The sequence below is a fragment of the Notechis scutatus genome, chromosome 5 (genome assembly GCF_049901735.1).
Source record: "Notechis scutatus isolate UNSWTSFEM ecotype Mainland chromosome 5, rNotScu1.2, whole genome shotgun sequence".
Lineage (NCBI taxonomy): Eukaryota > Metazoa > Chordata > Lepidosauria > Squamata > Elapidae > Notechis > Notechis scutatus.
Window position 1 is genome coordinate 55,688,219 of NC_142013.1, and position 20,756 is coordinate 55,708,974.

At 40.4% G+C, this 20,756-nt stretch overlaps 1 protein-coding gene across 3 annotated transcripts in view; it reads left to right on the forward strand.

The window, feature by feature from the left end:
• PDE9A (phosphodiesterase 9A) overlaps positions 1 to 20,756 on the forward strand; it is an 88,659-nt gene that overhangs the window by 48,445 nt on the left and 19,458 nt on the right. For all 3 annotated transcript variants that reach the window (XM_087967568.1, XM_087967565.1, XM_087967566.1), the window contains 5 exons: positions 4,675 to 4,756; positions 6,123 to 6,197; positions 9,454 to 9,540; positions 17,025 to 17,129; positions 20,154 to 20,236. In XM_087967568.1, coding sequence (XP_087823694.1) covers positions 4,675 to 4,756; positions 6,123 to 6,197; positions 9,454 to 9,540; positions 17,025 to 17,129; positions 20,154 to 20,236 — 432 coding nt within the window. The remainder of the gene's footprint in view (positions 1 to 4,674; positions 4,757 to 6,122; positions 6,198 to 9,453; positions 9,541 to 17,024; positions 17,130 to 20,153; positions 20,237 to 20,756) is intronic.

Genomic DNA, 20,756 nt, shown 5'->3' on the forward strand with positions numbered 1-20,756 from the left:
CTTATATATCATAACCTGGGGTGTGGGGGGGTTGAGGGGTGAGGGGCGAGGGAAATATTAAATTACACTATTATCAATTGTGAAAAATTATGTCAAGATGTGAGACTTTGTACTATATTTAAGTGTGTTTCAGTTAATATTTGTGTTTCTTTGCACAGAATTTTACAATTCACGAAAGACAACATTTGTAGAGTTCTTCTGAACAAAATATTTTAAGGATTTCCTCTTTGTAACCCCCCCCCCCCAAAAAACTTTTCTTTCTACTTGTATCAATTCACTGCCATTTGTCTTATTGGAAAATGCATATACTCTAAGAATGAAATTGAACCTTAATATCTTTAACAAAAGTTAAACCACTCAGCTAGGTCACAGTTCTAAAATCTACTGGCTACATCACCAGTGTCTTTCAAGGTTTCGTTCTGTGCTCTTTCTTTTAATTACATTTAATTTGTCAGCACAGGAATATATTTCTTAGGCCATGAAAAATAGCAAGTATTCAAACCCACAAAGCCCCTATTTGCTTACTCTTGTAATACTCTTTCTTTGTTCTCTCCTTCTTTTTCCATGCTGGGATACATGATGTGATGACCCGTAGTCTCTCAAAATAACCCAAAACCCAAAACATATATTAAAGTCCGGTAAGGCCTTCAACTTAACTTCACTGTTTTATTAGGCACAGTTTAAAGTCACAAAAGTAAATGATGAGGCAAACAGAAAACGAAAACAAACTGCATTGATGAGAGTTCTGAAGCAAGTCAAGATAACTAATCATAAACTCCAGGAAAATAACCGAGAAAAGTCCATGGGAAGAACACCAGCAAAGATAAACCTCTTTCAAGGTGAACACTAAATTGACTCCTGCAAATTCTAACTGCGCAGTTGCAAACTTATATACATAGCTCCCACCTGCAAGCCACGAGGAAGATCATGGTAATCTCCTCTTGAGTAGACCTCGCTTTTCCCTGATCCTCTCCTCCCTGCGTGACCTAGGATGGATAGGGGATGGGCCTGGATCCTCCTCTGACTGCTCAGCTGGCCTCTGCCCTTCCTCAGCCTCCTCCACCATCTCTGGAGCCACACTCCCACTCCCTGTTGGCTGTTCCTCCTCTTCCTCAGAGTCAGTCTCCACCAGGGGCATGACACATGATAGCTTGCCTTTTTGGATTTTACATTGCCCATGAAACTAGTTTGTGGAATTTGCAAAGAGACTTTTCTGAACACTGTTATGTTCATTGTTGTTTTTTCCTTCCATTGTAATACATCAGCTATATTTTCCTTCTCTTGCACACACACACTCATTCCTGCAAAGACTGTACTCTTGGTGCAATTTCAAAAGCTGTATTATATAGCAATCGCCTCCAACCTGTTGGGCACCAGAGGGACCTGTTTTGTGGAGAAAGGTTTTTTAGAAGACCAGAGAAGGTGTGGTTTTGCATGCTTCTTGCATCCTGCAGGTGGGGCTTCACTTGTTTGCGTGACCTGGTTGCTGGCATGCCATGGCTCAGTGCTGGTCCACAGATTGGGGCTTGTGGACCTCTGTTATATAGCATCCACAGCCATCTCAGTTTAAACAGGTAGCTTTTGTATTAGCATCTGAATCTGGTTCTTCAGAACAAACTTAGATCATTGCTATGAATCATTCATATTCATTTCATAAAAACATCATTTGTGTGTGCATATGCACATTCATATGTACGTTGTCCTGAAAAGAGATACTTATTGAATAAAATGACAGTGTTTCATGCTTCCAAGGCAACATGATTTGATATTTTTCTGCAGTGATATTTACCATTTGGGGTAACTAATATTATGCAATGTACAAAAGAGAAGTAAAAAAAATAGTAAGCAAAACAATTTGAACGCACAAAAAAAGGAAAAAAGAAAGCCTAAAGTAACTAAAAATAGCATATACCATTACCATCCTCCAAATGTCTCCATACCATTTGGTTTTTGCAAACCATCCTTGCTCCTCCCACTTCACTACATCACAATCATACTTTGCATTTTGTGCTTTAGCTTTTTACAACATTTAAAAGTTTTTAAAGTTTTAATCCACTCAATCAAACCAAAATTTCTTCTTCTCCTACCACTTGGTCCATTCAGTCTTCATGCATATGTATTTGTTTTGCAACTCCATCTTCATTACTTCATACATAATGTTGGACCATTTGCTAACCTTTCTATTTATTTTTATGCACACTTTTCAACTCCATGTTTGTTTATTCATTGAATTTATATATGCTGCCTCTCTCATTATCTCAACTGATTCTCTGTGGCTTATAGTAGTATGAAAACATAGATCTAAAAATATTAAAAGCATGAAAATTAATATTAACAAGAACTAAACAAATAAAAGATTAAAACCAGGAGCACGGATTGTTACAGGAGTTGACATTTGATTCTCACTCAGTCAAACACCTCCAATGCTTATGCAAAACATTCTATAACATAGGCCTGTTCACTAGTACATATTTTTTTCAGACTCAATAAATATACAATAAACTTCTTTTCCCATATCCATACAGTGATCTAATGAAAAGCAAAACAACCACTAAGTATACAACAGACCTACAGGTCTTCCAACCATAGGAAATATGCTACTTCTACAGCTGGAGACATCCAGTCCCACTTCATAGGTTGCATTCCATAGGTGACTCTCTATAAAGTCCCCCAAATCCACCTCCTGCTTTGTCAGCCTTTTGAATGAAGTTCTCCCACATTTCCAATGTGCTTCCTTCTTGGATTTATGGGCAATATGTCTTTGCTAATTTACTGTATATACTCGAGTATAAGCCTAGTTTTTCAGCCCAATTTTTGTGCTGAAAAAATCCCCCTCGGCTTATACTCGAGTCAGATTCCCCTCTGAAAAAAAAAATGGTGTGGAGTCGCGGCTTCCGGCGGCAGCGACTCCCAACAGCCCCAGCTGGGAAGGGAAAGGCAAAAAGCGCTTTGCCTTTCCCTTCCCGAGGCGGCGGGACTGGGGCGCGCCGGCGGTAGTGACTCCTGACTCAGGGGGCCTCCGAGGGAGGGGAAGAGAGTGACTCCTGCCTCCCGCTGTCATCATCATTCTTCTTCTTTTGGGTTAGTGAATCAATTAAACCTTTCATGATAGTGAGATCGTTTCCCAAATTAATTATTTTTATTTTTGAAATTTACCAGTAGCTGCTGCATTTCCCACCCTCGGCTTATACTCGAGTCAATAAGTTTTCCCAGTTTTTTTGTGTAAAATTAGGTGCCTCGGCTTATATTCGGGTCGACTTATACTCGAGTATATACGGTAACTACTTGCCAGGCCCTTGTCTCCCAATTCCCTTTGACCCAGAAAAGCAGCCTAAACCATTAGGATTTACTGAGATAATACACTGCTGAACTCAGTCAGGATTGGGCCATACTTTACAAAAATAGGGAATAAATGGGCTCCCCCCCCCCCTTTTTTTTTTCTTTTGCAGAAAGAGAAGGAGATGTTTGTTACTTGACAGTACAGAGGAAGCTCCATGGCAAATGGGAAGCCAATGGGAAGTAGAGAAGAGCAGGCACTTATTGGCAGTATTCTCAACATTTAGCTATGGAAAGGGCAAAACCCAAGGACAGGATTGGTCCTTTCAACAGTGCCTCACTACTATATCCACTCCTCCCTCCCTCCCTCTCTGTCTCTGTCTCTTTGAAATCCCTGAAAACAGTGAGTCAGAATGCAAACTCCACTGCAGTTTAGGACATGATTGAGTTGCAAATGGCTGTGCGATCAGCTACCAAGGAATGCAAATTGACCTGAGGATTAAAAGAAGTTAGTTTGCAAATGAAATAGATTGTCCTGTGGTAGAATCCTCCATATCAGCTGCCACACATTTAAATAGAGAGATAAAAGAAGTTCTTATTTATCAAGCAAATTTAACAACCATCCAAAGATGTGCACAGCATTGTTTAATTTCTGTTGCTGTTTGGGTATACATTTTTCCTCATAGCAATATAAGACGCAGAGCACAAGGAAGAAACTGAATGTGCCCTTTTCTTACTAGCTTTGCAAGTGTTTTTATTATATCATTTACTATTCTTTATATTTCAGACTTATTTAGATACTGAGTTTATTTATCTTTTGAATAAAACCAGGATATCTATCTGTTCTTCATTCATCTCATTTCTATCTGGCCTTTGATCCTGGAGCTCAATGGATATAAAGAGTATTCCCTCATCAGTTTTTTCCGCAATAATCCTGTGAGAGACATTGGCAGCTGAGATTGGCCCAAAGTCACTTACTGAGTTTATGTAGCTAAAGGTGGATTGAATTCAGGTATCTTGGTTCTAGTTTAACAACTCAGTTGTTTGCCATTGTGCTGTAATAATAAGTAGAAGAATGGAACTAAGTTTGATTTTATACCATGGCTGAATGTGGTTCATGAAACCTGCACCCTAAAGATTTAAAAGGCACTTTCATGTTTGGCAAACATATCTTCAAATGCTACATTTCTTTTCAAATCTCTTGGGGTATTATGTTATTCATAGGAAAGCAATTTGGTTTGTCTGCTGTGAAAAGGGAGAAATTAATTTTGCAGGAGTTAATCTTTAGAATCAACAACATTTTGATTGTGTCCAATGAGTTTAAATGAAATTATTTTTGTATCATTTATTTACACATTTTCTTTAGATACTGAATGTTGGATTTTGTTTTCTGCACAGGACCAACTACCCTTATAAATACAGTTTCCTGGATGAAAACAACAAGCTAATACCCCGAAGGGATGTTCCCTCTTATCCTAAGGTATAATGTTACGTAGATACATTCAGAGTATCTTTAGACAGAGCTGATCATCACAATAACTAAAATTATTATTGGCATCTTTTGCTTTCCATCAAATAATGCCCAGGAGGTTATTATATGCAGGAAGGAAGATTCAGGATCATTATGTTTAAAATCACTGCCCCAAACCAGTCTTCTTACAAATCACTACAGTAGACATCATCTGGGAAAGAGCTGACAGATGTGACTTTAGATGTAATAGCTCATAATATTTTTTGCTTTAAGATTTCTTTAAAGACAGTAGCAGGACGTGTGTGTGTGTATGTGTGTGTGTGTGTGTGTGTGTGCGTGTGAATGTCGGTCTCCTGAACCCCATGCTTTTGGCTCCATTGGTCATTATGCTTCTAAAATTTGGTGTCAAACCGCTCATATTCCTATGTCATTTTTCATGTTTCAGATACAAAATATGTACCAAGTTTGGACCCAAAACTTGTTCAAACTGAAAAAAAGGGAAGAGAAGGCAAACCTTTTCCACAGTACAGCATCACTTTATTGTCCATGATTCTTGCAGCCCTCAACTATGTTTTCTTTAATAGCTGAAAATATGGTCATAGGCTGCAAAAGATTGCACATCCCAAGTAGATTTATGAATTTGCTATCATCAACATACTTCTGGAATATAATAAATATGTATAATATATAATGTATCATCAATATTGATTCATTTTCCTTGAAAATCTTACTTGCAATTTGTGAATTATTTTAACATTCCTTTAAATATTCCCACTAACAGTTCTGCGAATGGATGCTCTGATAAGTGCTAACACTACCACATTTTCTTGGTCTCCACTGTATGAGTGAGGGTCTTTCACCAGTCCTGAGCCTTATTCATTCTTGGTGCAGCAGAAATCCTTACCAGTATGAAAAAAATCATGTCCCATTATTGATATTTTCCTGCCACTGTTTCAAGCCCCTGCAGGCATCTAACTCTCCTCCAGAGTAATTAATGATGAACCTAACAGGCTTTATGCACCTTGAAGCAGGATTTGTTTATATCAGAATTGGAGGGAAACACTACTGTGACATATGTGTAGCTAAAGACAACTTAATGCTGTCTCACTTAAGAGCTGGGGATCAGATAAAGGTAACATCTCAAGCAGAAAAAATAGGCTGCAAGGACATGTTCCTGTTGTGGTTGCAAATGGGAAAAGGCCCATACTTTTTGTGTTTGGGTGGGTGGGTAGATAGATAGATGGATGTTTTGAGAAGATACCTGATATTTGAAAACAAGCATTTAGCTTAGAAAAAACTGAAGCTGAACCATCCAATTTACTGATTTAAAGATAAACAATATATATTCATAATAAAAGCTTGTTTTTCTCTCCAGTACATGCTTTCTCAGGAGACAATAGGAGCTCTTAGGAAACCAACTTTTGATGTCTGGCTGTGGGAACCCAATGAGGTAATGCAGCACTTTGGAAACAAATTCATGACCTCTCATCCTGTAAGGTTATTTTGTGGCTTTGTTCATGATTGCTTGAGGACTGGGACCTTGAACTTAGTATCATCCAGGAACTGCTCTGAAAATATACAGACAGAGTTCAGTGTCTAAAAGGACTGATTCTATATATAGAGATAGAGTGGAAAAACAAAAGAAATTTCAGCAAAGCAGTTATAATTACAGGATTTCACAAGAGTAGAAGGCAGCAATAGATCACGGACAGAGCTAATGATAGTTTAGCTCTGTCCTTGGTACAGGAAAGTAGAACTAGCTCATTCTCACAGATGGTTGTTGATCTGCCCTTTAAGGTTTTCAGTGAGGCAGAATTTATCTTGGTAACAGCTGCATTTGCAAGCTGCTCTTAGTATTAAGAAACCTCTCATCATGTTCAGCTGCAATCTGTCTTCCTGCAGACCCAGTCAGTTTAGGGCCTAGGCCTTCCCTTGAGAGCAAGACTTTGTCTCTTTCGGTGAGAAAATTCTTCAGGTCTTAAAAAAGGCACTGCTTTCTCATTCAATCCTGCTACCAATTTAGCCATGACCATTTTCCTTTAACATCTTCTCACAATATCATTCTAAAATACCTTTGCCCATCTTTTATATCAGGGGTGTCAAGCTGGCGGCTCCTAGGCTGGATGCATGTGCAGGCCATGCCTACTCCAGCTCCGTGAAGGGAAAAAAATGTCATGATATGTCACGTGATGGCAATGTGATGCCATGAGCTTGACATGTTTTATATTAAAAAAATACCTTACAGTGTTTTATATGATAATATAACTAATAAATCACTGCATTATAAATTGAAAAGCATTAAAACAAAGCTTATTAACAAGATTAAAATTTCATTATCCAAATAAACTACAGTAGAAATAAAGGGATCAATTTAAATTTGATTTGCACCAGCCATTGATATTTCATTTGTTTGATTAAATTTTCTGTTTAATTGTTGAAGGTTCTGCTTTATTTTATGCAATTTTCTTCAAAATATACATTTATGCAAAAATTATTTTGTACCAAAAGATACAAAAAAATTCATGCTGAAGGACTGCATCATTCCAAAATGTGGACTGTTCTGTTTGCATTTTTGGCAGAGGAGGAGGGGTGGTAGTGGAAAAATTAATTGTGTCATATTTCTGCTGCAATTGCTACTGACTTAGGTGATTATATAATTTAAATTTTAAGCAAATATGTAACAGATTTCTATTTCATTGTGTGATTTAGCTAGAGTTAAATTCAAAATGCACCCTCAAAAGGAATATGCTAATATGACTCTTTAAAAAACACCTATTGAAGTTCCCTTGAAGAAGCATTTCAAAAGTAGGGTTTGCATGTCATGCTAAAGCATAATAAGGTTTATTTTTTTAGTTTAGTCTAGATGCTATTTTAGAGCAGTAAAGCTTACTTTGAAACTACATTTTTGTTGGGTTAATTGTTGCAATACAGCGTTAAACAGTGATATGACAATATGGATAGATAATGTATTTATGGTTTCTTAGTTTATGTCCAGTTTATACTCCAAACTGCCCTTTAATCAATGTACTGATAAGCAAAGTGAGTCAATAGAAAATTGAGGGAAAACAAATCAAGAACTTGTTAAAAAGTCACCTGTAAGACTTATTCTACTTGTTTCTGGCTTCTTTACTAAACTATGGTTAAGGCAGATGATGGTTTAGCATGATGCATAAATACATATGAAGTCAAGGCATCACCACAAAGTATTCTTCATGCCTTTATGATGCACCTCTCTTCCAAAAGCTGCCCAAAGGAAAGTTCCTCATCTATGATTGTAATGCACAACCAAGTTGACATGGGAGGAGATATTATGAAAGAATTTGAATCCCATATTGTTAATGCCAAAGTAATTGTATTAATGCTTAAAGGGAAGAAATGTTCAGGTTAAGAATGCTGAATTTTCAGCACTCGCCACTGAAAAATAGAAATTTATATCCTATGACAAGGGGTGGGATTCAGCCGGTTCGGCCTGGTTTGGGCAAACAAGATGTTAAATTTACATCTGGTTTGCTGAACTGATAGTTGAATGACCGCTGGCCCCACCCACCCCACCCACCCCCACCCAGGAGTCTCCACACAGCCCATTTTGGGTGCAAGTAAGTGCAGGGTCCACAGCAGAGGCTCTGGGAGGGTGAAAAATGGGCCAAAACAGAAAATCTGGGCATCTGGAAACGAGCCTGTTTCCGGCTTCCGGAGGCCCTCTGGAACCCGGGGGAGGCCATTTTCGCCCTCCCAGAGGCCCAAGGGAAGCCTCCAGACTCTGGGAAAGGTGAAAAATGGCCGAACCGGAAGTTCTGCAAGTCCGGAAATGGGCCTGTTTCTGGCTTCCAGGGGCCCTCCGGAACCTGGGGGAGGCTGTTTTCACCCTTCCAAGAGGCCCGAGGGAAGCCTCCGGACTATGGGAAAGGCAAAAACCAGCCCTCCCAGAAGTTCCGGTAAGCCATGCCCACCATGGCCACATCCACCCAGCAATCAGGCAGAGAACCGGTTGCTGGGATTTTTGAATCCCACCCCCACCTATGACTGTCATCTTAAAACAACATTTTCCTTGAATGTGCTTTAAACAGATTATTCAGTTTCCTGCTCTAAAAATGAAAGCTAAGTGTTATTTCCTTACAGATGATGTTCTCTTCTGGGATTGTTCTCTAAACAAACTCTAAAGCATGAGTGTCTGATCTTGGTAACTTTAAGACCTGTGGACTTCAACCTTCAGAATTCCTCAGCCATGTTGGCTAGGGAATTTCGGTAGTTGAAGTTCACAAGTCTTGCCAAGACTCCCCTGCTCTAAAGCTTGATTTGAACTGTTTGTAGAACTGGGATTGATTCATTACACAAGAAAATGAGTTTTGTTATTTTTAAAAAAAATATTTTAAAAAAAGTCCTGAGAATTGGTCCCCTGCCATAGAAGAGGGATACTGAATCATGTTGCTGATTTGAACATATGTAAACATCCTCTGTTATTTTGGGGATTTCTTCCTTATTTGTTAAAAATAAAAAAGTATTACATAAAACTTAGAACAATGTATTATATTATAATATATCATTCAGTTATCAACTGGGCTCCCATGACTTGTAAGTTCAATGAGTTTGGGGAATTAAAAAAATTAAATTCATTATTTCTTAGCTGCATTTAATAGGCTATATGCAGTTTATTTTCAATGCGCAAAGAAAATACTTTTAAAATACTTTTTAATTTTTTCCTCCAGATGCTGAGTTGCTTAGAACATATGTATCATGATTTAGGATTGGTGAAAGACTTTAACATCAACCCTATCACAATGAAGCGATGGCTGGTAAGTTGCCCATGGGTTTTAAACAAGAATTTAAAATATTTATAACTACAGATTTATTTGTAAGTCTGCAAAAATATATTCTTAATGTAGACTCTAGTACATGAAATTAAGATAAAAGATAGCTGAATACAAAATAACCTCTGAAAAATTAAATGCCCAAAGTAGAGTGCATACTTAATTCTTGACAACCTGACAACATTGCCAGGTTGTCTATTACAAGTACATGCCACAGGCTATTTTTAAAGACCAGGAACAAACAACTTCATTCTCTATTTGTCCCCAGTCTACCACATGTGACTTCCATTTGTATTGTTCTACTCCATGTTAATGTTTTTTAGCTATTGCTGGCTTGAGTGTTGGTGTCTGGTTAGCTTTACTTTCTTCTAAGTAGCTCCCTGCACTATGCACAGAGGTTGGGATGCTCCCTCACCTGGCTCAATGACTGCTGTCCTGCAGTTCTCAGATTCTGATGCAGTATTATAAGCAATGGTGTGCAAAGAGCATAATGATTATCACATTTGCTTAATATGCATAAGGTCACCGGTTAAAACTCAAGGGAGACATTTTTAGATTAATATTTTCCTTTTCATAAGACAGCTTAGAGAGGTCAGTGGGCATTGGCACAAGATAGCAACAGTTTAAGGGTGCAGTGCTAAAATGTTCTTAGAACGTAAGAACTGCCATGGTTCATCCAATACTGAACTCAATAGTATTTTGAGAACCTTTTCTAAAATGAAAAAAAATTAAATTATGTACCCAATAGAGTGTTGGGTGTTAGTTTACATGCTGCCTTTTAACTGTTTAGAATTTCAGTCATTATTAACCCTATCTCTGATTACAATATGTAGCAGCCCGTAAGTTCTTTTATTTGAGTTGCCTTCCTGTTCCATGTCCTAAATTAATTTTGTATTAATTATAAGCTCTAGTTTGATTTTTACACATGCACCCAATATACGCCCAGCCCCAAAATAAGTCCTAGTTAAGTCCCCACTCACTCCATTGCACCTGGCTGCATGAGGTAGGATGAGGCACACTGGTAAAAATAAAGCTAGGATCAAAATGCGCTTGCGTGCAATGCCCCAGCCTCCATTTCACTGTCAGAGGCTTTCAGAAAAGGCCTCTGCGACTGAGAAACAAGCTCTGGATTGATGTGCATGGGGCTCCAGGTCTCTGTTTCACCACCAGAGGCCTTTCTGAAGGAGGCCAGGGGGCACGGCATGTGTCAATCCGGAGCTCGTTTCTTGGCTGCAGAGGCCTTTCCCAAAGGCCTCTGATTGCGAAACAGAGGTTGGGGGCACCGAGTGCAAGTGACGGCAAGAGGCCGCAGAAGAAATGGTCCAGCAGTGGCCACACAGGCTCTTGCTGGGTGGGGCTGTCGGTGCCACCATCGTGAGATGGACAGTGGAAGACACCCCCTCAAAATAAGACCTAATGCCTGTTTTGGAAGCAAAACAATTAAACCAGGTCTTATTTTCGGGGAAGCACAGTATTTCCCCAAGGTATGTGTGGATAGTATGTGGTGATTATCAGAGTGCGCACAGTATGACTCGGTAAGAAAACCCAGGAGCAAATATAGCACACAGGTTTGTATTTACATATAGTGGTTTTATTCCTACAAAAGCATATATACATACAAGTATTTTGATACAGGCCTTGAACAAACAGCAATCAGTAATCAACAGCACCATGGAAGCACACATGGAGAGAGAGATACGCCCTCACGGGGCCTCTCCTATATTACAGCCTCTTAAAGCGGTAGCAGTCAAATAACCCTGCTAACTCATTGCTACCATTGCATCATCATTACAACATTATAGCATTACAACATTAGAGCAGCTGCTCAGCTATTAAATCATCATTACCCTGACAGTAGTGCTGTATAGTGCTGTACCTCAGCCCTCAGGGAACTCCCCTCTACTAGACTCAGATGGTGCAACTCTCATTACTGAGAAGACTCTGATCCTACAGCGTTGGACTGAGCACTTCCAATCTGTACTGAACTGCCCACCTTCCATCAACAATGAGGCGATTGATAGAATGCCCCAAGCAGATATCAATCATAGCCTGGACACAGGTGGGATTCTACCGGTTCGGGCCGGTTTGAGCGAACCGATGTTCATTTTATATCCAGTTCAGTGAACTGGTAGTTCTGAAGACCAGCTGGCCCTGCCCACCCTGCCTCTCCCCTCCCAGGAGTCCCTATGAGGCTCCCTGTCTGGCTCCCAGGTAAGTGTAGGGTAGCCTCCTGGGAGCAAAAATGGGGCACGGGGGGTCCGGTGGGGCCCCCTGCACCCCATTTTTGCTCCCAGCAGGCCCCAGGGAGGGTTACTAGGCCCCATTTTGGACCTAAGAGGCCTCCCTGCAGCCTCCTGGGAGCATCCAGTATGTCTGTGTTCAGTGTTTAGCCAAAAGAACATTTGGAGTTAATACAGTATTGATTACTGCCTTGGGAATGGTCTAGGTAAAGAAAACTATACAGTCTCCTAAAACCGTTGGAGCTTTAAATGGCCACACCTAGAGCTTTCCTAAGGCACAAGGATTGGCTAATTACAAATGATATCCCTCCAGCCTGAACTGAATTCTTTCTTTATTCCATATCCTCCTCTTCAAAACAAGTAAGTTGCTCTGTTTTTTTCATGCCAGTGTGGTAAGTTCAGAGTGGATTTTGTAGAGAACAGCTTACCTTTAGCTCTCATTCGTTTGCTCAGTTTCAGAGCACACATTACACAATTTCCAAAGCACAATTCAGACTATTCAGCAGTTTGCCTAGCTGCTGCTTCATTACTTCTATTGCTGTTACAACCTTTATAGAGTCCCATGGCCTTTTAAATTTGACAAGCAAAAAACACAGTAAATATTTCTCACAAATATTTCCCTCTTCCACTTTGTGGTTTGATGTTTAACATACAAAATTATGTGCTGTGGCAAAATTGTGCCAAAATTCAGGAAGTTTGCAAACTTGTGTTTTTTGTTGTTAGAAGGCAACTCTTTAATTTGAAGATGGTGGTAAATTCTTGGTAATAAAATGGCAAGTAGAAAGTCTCACTTCTACTTGCCATTTAGAAAGGGTTAGAAAGAATGAGAAGATTAACCTCTGCTTTGTTTCCAATCTCCGTTTCATGACTTGGTCTTCATAAAAAGTAGCTTTGGAATTGAAGCCATATATGTTAAAACAAAATTATTTCTGTTTAAGTACAAGAATGCAAAAAGTTTCAAGATTAAACCAAGGTATTTAACAGCTTTAAATATTTGGGTGTCTTACTAAGGTTTAAGTAGAAAGAGGTTCCAGCTGAAAATATACCATGAATAGATAGAGATGCATGGTAGCTTTCTTTCTTTCTTTCTTTCTTTCTTTCTTTCTTTCTTTCTTTCTTTCTTTCTTTCTTTCTTTCTTTCTTTCTTTCTTTCTTTCTTTCTTTCTTTCTTTCTTTCTTTCTTTCTTTCTTTCTCTTAAAAGGAAGAAGAAAGAGGGAGGGATGGGAGAAAGAAAGAAAGGGAGGGAAGGGAGAAAGAGGGAAGGGAAAGGAAAGTGAATGAGATGTGGATGGATGAAAAAAGGATATAGCATACCCTCAGAAAGTCTAGTAATCCAAAAGATCTTGGATTGTGCAGAACTGGATAAACTCATCTTAAAGTTAAAAGGCAAGGAAGACTCAGAATATTGAGGAATATGCGGTATGGGAAAACTCTTATGAATGGATGGACAATAGGAATAAGGAGTGTAGAGATAAGAAGATATAGAGATGTATATGGATAATTAGAAATGTATGGAATTGTGTATATGTAACAAAGATGCCTCAGTACTGTTAAAGATGATTGAGATGTGGAAAGAGAAAAAAAGTGTAATAAAAATAATAATAATGATAAAAAAGAGGGATGGATGGATGGATAGAGGGAGGGAGGGAGGGAGGGAGAGAAAAAGGAGGGGAAGGAAGGACCACAAACCCTGGCACTAGACGCAGCTTCAGAGGATGCTTTGAAACAGCACAGCGATCCAGAGCTGGAAGGGACCTTGGCTCTGGCGGGATGAGTGGAGGGTCCAGTGGGGAGGCACTCACTGCCTTGGCGAGAGCTCCACCGCCGGGCAGGAGGGCCCGCCTGTCAGCTGTGCTGGGTGCCCCAGGCAAAACTCTTTGTGCTCTGCCTGGCGCCAGGCAGGGATGGCGGCTGGGCACTTCTCCCGGGGTGGGCCAATCCTGCGCTGTGGCCCTGGGAGATTCGCCTCCCCACGTGGGGTTGGGCTGCCCTCTCAGGCAGGGGAGTCTTTGTCGTACCAGTAGTAGGATGTCATTTTTAAAAGAATTGGCTTTGCCTTCGAAGGCAAAGGGAAGGCAGCGACAGGAGCGCCTGAAGCCGAGTGCCTCTTCTGGGCTCCGGTTGCAGGGAGGAGCCCTGGCTGGCCCCCATGGCTGTGTCAAACGCCGGCAGCACGGGGAGAAGGGAAGGCAACAGCGGAAGGTCTCCCGATACGAAGTGCCCCACCAACACTGAGGTCAACGCAGGTAGCACCATATCCGGATATGCAACAAAAGTACTTCCTAACGGCCAGCCCCCCTGCCATTCCCCCCCATTTCGCATGTTTAATATAGACCTTAATTTTGGGGGAGGGGCTTAATCTGATTTTGTGCCTATAAAGCATGCTTGGGCTTCCTATTGGGGGAGGCCGTATTGTTGGAGAAACACGGTAGCTACGCCCATCCAGTCACATGACCACCAAGCCATATCCGCAGAACTGGTTGTTAAAAAAATTGAATCCCACCCCTGCCTGGACACCCCACCATCAAAGACTGAAACCCTACAGGCCATCACCCAGCTGTCCAGTGGCAAGGCCCAGGATCTAACGCGATCCCAGTGGAAGTCTATAAGGATGGCAGTGCAGTGCTTGTGGACAAACGCACTCTGCTGTTTCAGTCCTTCTGGAATCAAGGATCCATTCCTCAGGAACTGAAAGATGCGTCCATCATACACTTCTACAAGAGGAAAGGGAATTGACAAGCCTGCAATAATCATAGGGGAATATCACTGCTTTCCATCACAGGCAAGATCCTTGCACGAGTGTTGCTGAACTGCCTGACTGACCACCTGGAACAGAGTCTATTACCCAAGACATAGTGCAGTTTCCACAAAGAGCGTGGCACTGTGGACATGATATTTGCAGCCTGATAGCTCCAAGAGAAGTGTCAAGAGCAGAATCGTGAATTGTACACTACCTTTTGTCTTTTGACACTTTTGACACTGTCAGTCGCAAAGGTCTATGGCATATCATGTTGAAGTTTGGGTGCCTGGACAGATTCATCCCAATTATACATCAGTTCCATGATGGCATGACGGCTCATGTTTTGGAGGACGGAGAAGCTTCAGAGGCCTTTCCCGTTACAAACAGTGTCAGACAAGATTGCATGTTGGCACCAACTCTGTTCAGCATAATGTTTTCAGCCATGCTGTCAGCCACCTTTCAGAACAGTTCCTTGGGAGTTAGCCTGAGATACAGGACCAATGGGAAACTGTTCAACTTCCGAAGACTCCAGGCTATCACCAAGATAAAGGAGACTGTGATACGAGACTTCCTTTTTGCTGATGACTGTGCCTTGAATGCTGGATCCGAGCAGGAAATGCAAGCCAGTGTGGACAAATTCGCAGCAGCATGCAACAACTTCGGTCTCTTCCCCAACACAAAGAAGACTAAAGTGATGCATCCCCCAGCTCCGAAAGCCCAACACTAAAAGCCCACCATCACAGTGAAGGGACAAAAGCTGCAAGCAGTGGACCAATTTGTGTACCTTGGCAGCACCCTCTCCCACGGAATGACAATTGACATCAAGGTCAACTGCAGAATCGCCAAGGCAGGCTCTGCATATGGCAGACTTCTGACCAATGTGTGAGACTGCCATGGAATAAGCCTTGCTACAAAGCTCAAAGTCTACCAACCAGTAGTGCTAACTACCATGGTGTATGCCAGTGAGACTTGGACTGTATACAGGAGGCAGGCTAGGCAATTGAACCACTTCTACACGACCTGCCTCCGCAGACTTCTGAGGATCCGGTGACAGGACAAGGTGCCAGACACAGAAGTCCTCTCCAGAGCAGGCCTGCCATCAGTTCACACCCTGCTGATGAAAGTCCAGACACACTGGTCATGCCATGTTGCAATGATGCCAGACCATCACATCCCTAAACAGCACCTCTATGGTGAGCTGCCTCAAGGAAAGTGATTGCAAAGGGAACAAAGGAAGTGATACAAAGACATGTTGAAAGCCTCCTTTAAATCCCTGAGCATCGACACCACCTCCTGGGAAATGCTGGTACAGGATCAATCCACCAAGGCTGCCAGACATTTGAAGACAGATAAACAACCACAGCACAAGAGAAGCGAGCACTCCACTAAGCCACAGCTGCAAATGCTACAACAATGGTGCCCACACAGGTGGCAGAACATTTTGTGCCCATATAGGCCTTACCAGCCATCTGCAGACACACCGTGGACAGCCCACAACTTGTTAGATGTCAAGGTGCTCTTCGAACATGATGGATGAACATCATCATATGGTGGTGCTGGTCAGAGTGAACGTTCAGTTGAAAAGAGCAAAAATTGTTATCTATAAGACTGTGCTTTTGGCTTTGTTTCATAGCAGTGAGAGTTAGACATAGAAGAGAAATACAGAAGTTAACATCCAGGTGGCATGGGTTATTTAAGAAATGTGTGTAATAAAAGAAGAGATAGGACTAAAATGGATGAATGCGGATTAAATACAAAAGTAAAATACAAACCAAATATAACAATACAATACCAGAAAAGGGGTGGGGGGCAGGAATACAGGTTGAAGACATAGGAAAGTGTGCAAATTATATTGGTATAAATTTGTGTCTGTTTTATTTTCAGCTTTTAATGGTATTCTGGTATTCTATTTCTTACTCTTTTTCTATACTATATAATGTTACTTAATCCAAAATGGAGTAGTAGAATGGGATTATATACACACCGTATATCCAGGACAATTTTGGTGACTCCAAATGTTTATTATAATCATATTTTCAGTACTTGGTGATTGACCTTTTTCAGGATAATTCTGCATGTCAGCCCCTCCCAGAAATGGGAGGTTTATATTTTCCCCTTTCCACACCACTGCATTTACTTTACAAACTATAGAGATACATGCCAATATTTCCAGTATTTCTATCTGGCCAATTCTATGGCTTTGTTAAGCAGTTCTCTGACTTATACCAGAGATCAGCCGACTGTTATTCAGTAGAAATGCAATATGACCCAAATAATGAGTGGAAACAAGCCTGTATGTAGTAGTAATGCAAACAAAATATATTACTTTCTGTTTTATCTTTTTTTAAAGTACAAAGATAGATTAGTTATAAAATTGTAATATTCTAGAATCTAAAAGGAGGGAATAATGGCACCAAAGAGTTGGTTATTGGGATTTAGTGTCACATTCTTGTTTTCTTTCATCAGTTTTTCCTCTTTATTTTTATAGATGTGTATTCATGACAATTACAGAAACAATCCATTCCATAATTTTCGACACTGCTTCTGTGTTACCCAGATGATGTACAGCATGATCTCACTCTGCAATCTCCAGGTGTGTCTTTCTCTGGCTACTTTTATTCTTTCTTCAGTTCTTCTATCAGAAGAAAAACAGACTTCATAAAACATCATTAAATCCATTAAAATACTCCCCCCCACCCCCGCTACAACAGTATTTTGTTAACCTAATATTGAAAGACCTACTACAGAGTATCTTTTTACACATCTCTGGGATTTTGCTGAGAATAACTGATCCCAAGGTCACTTCAGTGTGTCACTTTTTTAACATTTAAGTGAAGAATTGAAAGGTCTAGTGAAAAGGGGATGGTTAATAACCCTGGCAGTTTCTTACTCTGCAGGAGACATAGGAAACTGCCTTACATTGCATCAGATCATTGGTCCTTCTAGGCCAATATTGTCAACACTGGTTGGCAACAGGAGTTCAAACAGGAGGCCTGTCTGGAGGCTGGAGGTGCCAGGAATTCACTTTCAGATCTCCATCCTGCAAAGCATGTTCCTTACTTCTGAGCCACAGCATTCTGATGCATAAATCAGTAATGGCTCAAGAAGAACCACAGGTTCGCACATTGCTGTTGCCCCCTATGAAATATAAACCAACTTAGATGAAACCTTGTCCTATTTTTTACATTAAAAAAAACCAGCATGAAATTCAAACTTAAGAGAAGTTAAGCCTCTTGATACAAGTTTCTAATGACCTTCTCTCCCCCCCCTTAAAAAATGAAAATACTATAGGTTTAATGTGTCTTTGACTTACAGCAGAGAAAACCAAAGTATCTTGGCTTCCTCTTTCACCTAAATTCAGGGTGGCCAAAACTGCTCGAACTACTTGCACCATTCTCTTGCACCATTTCTTACACAGTACCCTCCAGATGGGTTAGGCTACAACATCCTGAATTCCTAATTTACCAACACCAAATTACTCAACATACTCTATGTCTCAAAACTGTCAGGCTCAGAGTCCAACACTTCTGGTTTAACATTTTTATTGAGTGATAAAATATTGTAAAATACAAAATACAAAAGTAAATATAAAAGTGGGGAAGGTTTGGAGGGGAAGAAAAGTGAGGAAAGATAAGAAAAGAAAAAGAAGCTTGACTTCCAACTCTCTCTGTTGCACTAAAATCAGGCATTTATATTAAATCACAGCTTTTTGCTTTTCATGCTTTTCATATGAACAAGCCATTTCTGTAAAGATCTATCAATCTACTTGGTAAAACCCAAAATCAAAGTTTCACTCTTTTCCTTTTCAAGCACTAAGTTCAGAAGTGGTCTCCAAGTGGAAACAAAATTACTGATGTTCTTTTCTTTAATCAAAGTAATCAATTTTGCCATTTCAGCCAACTCCATCAATTTCTGCAACCATTCGTCCATAGTAGGAATCGAAATGTCCTTCCATTTTTGTGCAAACAATAGTCTTGCTGCTGTCAACATATATAATAACAAAGTTCCAATTTTTTTCTTGAGTTCTTTTTCCATTAGACCCAAAAGGAAAAATTCTGGTTTCATTTTTATCTCCATTTTAAAGATTTTCTCTATTAAAATATGAATCATACTCCAAAATTTTTTCCTTTATCACAAGTCCATCATGGATGATAGAAAGTCCCTTCTTTACTTTTACACTTCCAACATTTATTTAACACTCCTTTTTGCAGCCGTTTTACAGCCGTTTCCTGTTGGGAGGGGGACTTGCAGAAGCCAAGCAAGGGGAAGCGGAAGGCAGACAGCAATGGCTGGTCTGGCGGGCGGGCAAAAGCAGGCTGCAGGCAGCAATGTTGCACATGTGCAATAAGGACTCACTGGGCAGGGAGGGAAGGGGAGGGCAGATAGGGGCAGGGCCAGCCAGTGGTGCGATTTGCCGGTTCTCTGAACTGCGCAGAATCATAACAACCAGTTCTACCGAACCTGTCCGAACCAGTAGAATCCCACCCCTGGGCACAATGGTTAGAATGCAGTACTGCAGGCTACTTCTGCCAGCTGCCTGCAATTTGGCAGTTCAAATCTCACCAGGCTCAAGGTTGACTCAGCCTTCCATCCTTCCAAGGTTGATAAAATGAGAACCCAGATTGTTGGTGGAAATACACTGACTCTGTAAATCCCTTAGAGTGGGCTGAAAAGCACTGTGAAGCGGTATATAAGTCTAAGTGCTATCATTGCACTTAGATATATTTAATTAGTAACACAATTGTTAAATGAATCGGGCTTCCTCATTGACTTTGCTTATCAGAAAGTCGCAAAAGGTGATCACATGATCCCTGGACACTGCAACAGTCATAAATATGAGCTACTTGCCAAGCATCTAAATCAGTGGTGCACTTCAAATTTAGAGGATAAAGGTGAGTATGGGAGCCCACCCAGGTGGGCGGGTGGGCCCAACAGCAGAGCAGCGGGGAGAATTGGTTTGGTCTCCACTGCTCATCGCTGCTACCGGCTCTGCACAACCGGGCCGAACCAGTAGAATACCACCACTGAGTGTGAAAAATGGTCCTAAGTCACTTTTTTCCATGCTATTGTCACTTCGAACAGTCACTAAATAAGCTGTTGTAAGTTGAGGACTATTAAATGTAAGTTGAGGACTATTAAATGTTACCCCAAATATGTAGAATTCACATTTTCATACAGAAGTTAATTGTGTCCATTATATTTGTGGGCATAGATTTGCAACTTGAGTGGCCAATACAAGAACAATTGTGTTATCAGATGAGACTTTTGTCACACAGTAGCTGTGTTTTATTCATTGAATTTAATTAATTTAATCCAAATGTTCTTTTTTCCCAGTTGCAACACTTCCATATTTTCCCATGACTTTTTTCTCGCAGATCCAACATTTCCTTTCCATCCTGTTGTTAATTATACATCACTGCCAGACTTAGATGATTAGCTAGACTGTTGTGCCAGAAAAAAACTTGCTACAGTACATATAGCCACTAAGTGTTGACTTAACTTTGTTTTATGTTATTTCTCTGATACTTAAGTGTGCTTCTGATGTTGTAAAAGCTACATTATGCAAATAATGTACAAAGAAATTATACAACTGTATTTTCTCTCTTTTCTCTTTTAGGCAAAGATTTCCCAAATGGATATCTTAATGCTAATGACAGCATCAGTGTGTCATGATCTGGATCACCCAGGATATAATAACACGTATGTATTCTTTTGGAAGAGAGTTAAAGGAGTATAGCATCTGCTTAGGGAAATGGAATACAATTGAAAGTTTAGCATGTTAAACATGGATCTATGACCATTCATTGCATCTAACTCACCATAGCCAATTTGTCACAGTCAACTTGCTGTGACCAAGTCACCACAGGATGACTCACCATGGCCAACTCATCGTGGGACCACGCACTGCAGGACAAGAGTTACACAAACATCAAATAAATGGTGGAATGGAATCATTAAAGAAAAGATGAAAAAGGAGGGACAGAATGAAATGTGAATGACAAAATTTAAAATATTTTTAAATTTATTTTAAATAATTAAATTGAATTGTTAAATTGTCCTGCAGCAAGTTGTCCCATGGTAAGTTGGCCATGAGGAGTTGTCCTGCATCGAGTTGGCCAGGGTGAGTTGGTTGTAGCAAGTTGGCTGCAGCAAATTGGCTGTGCAATCTTATGCAACATATTTTTGCAGGAATTCCACCATAAGATCTTCCACCCAATTC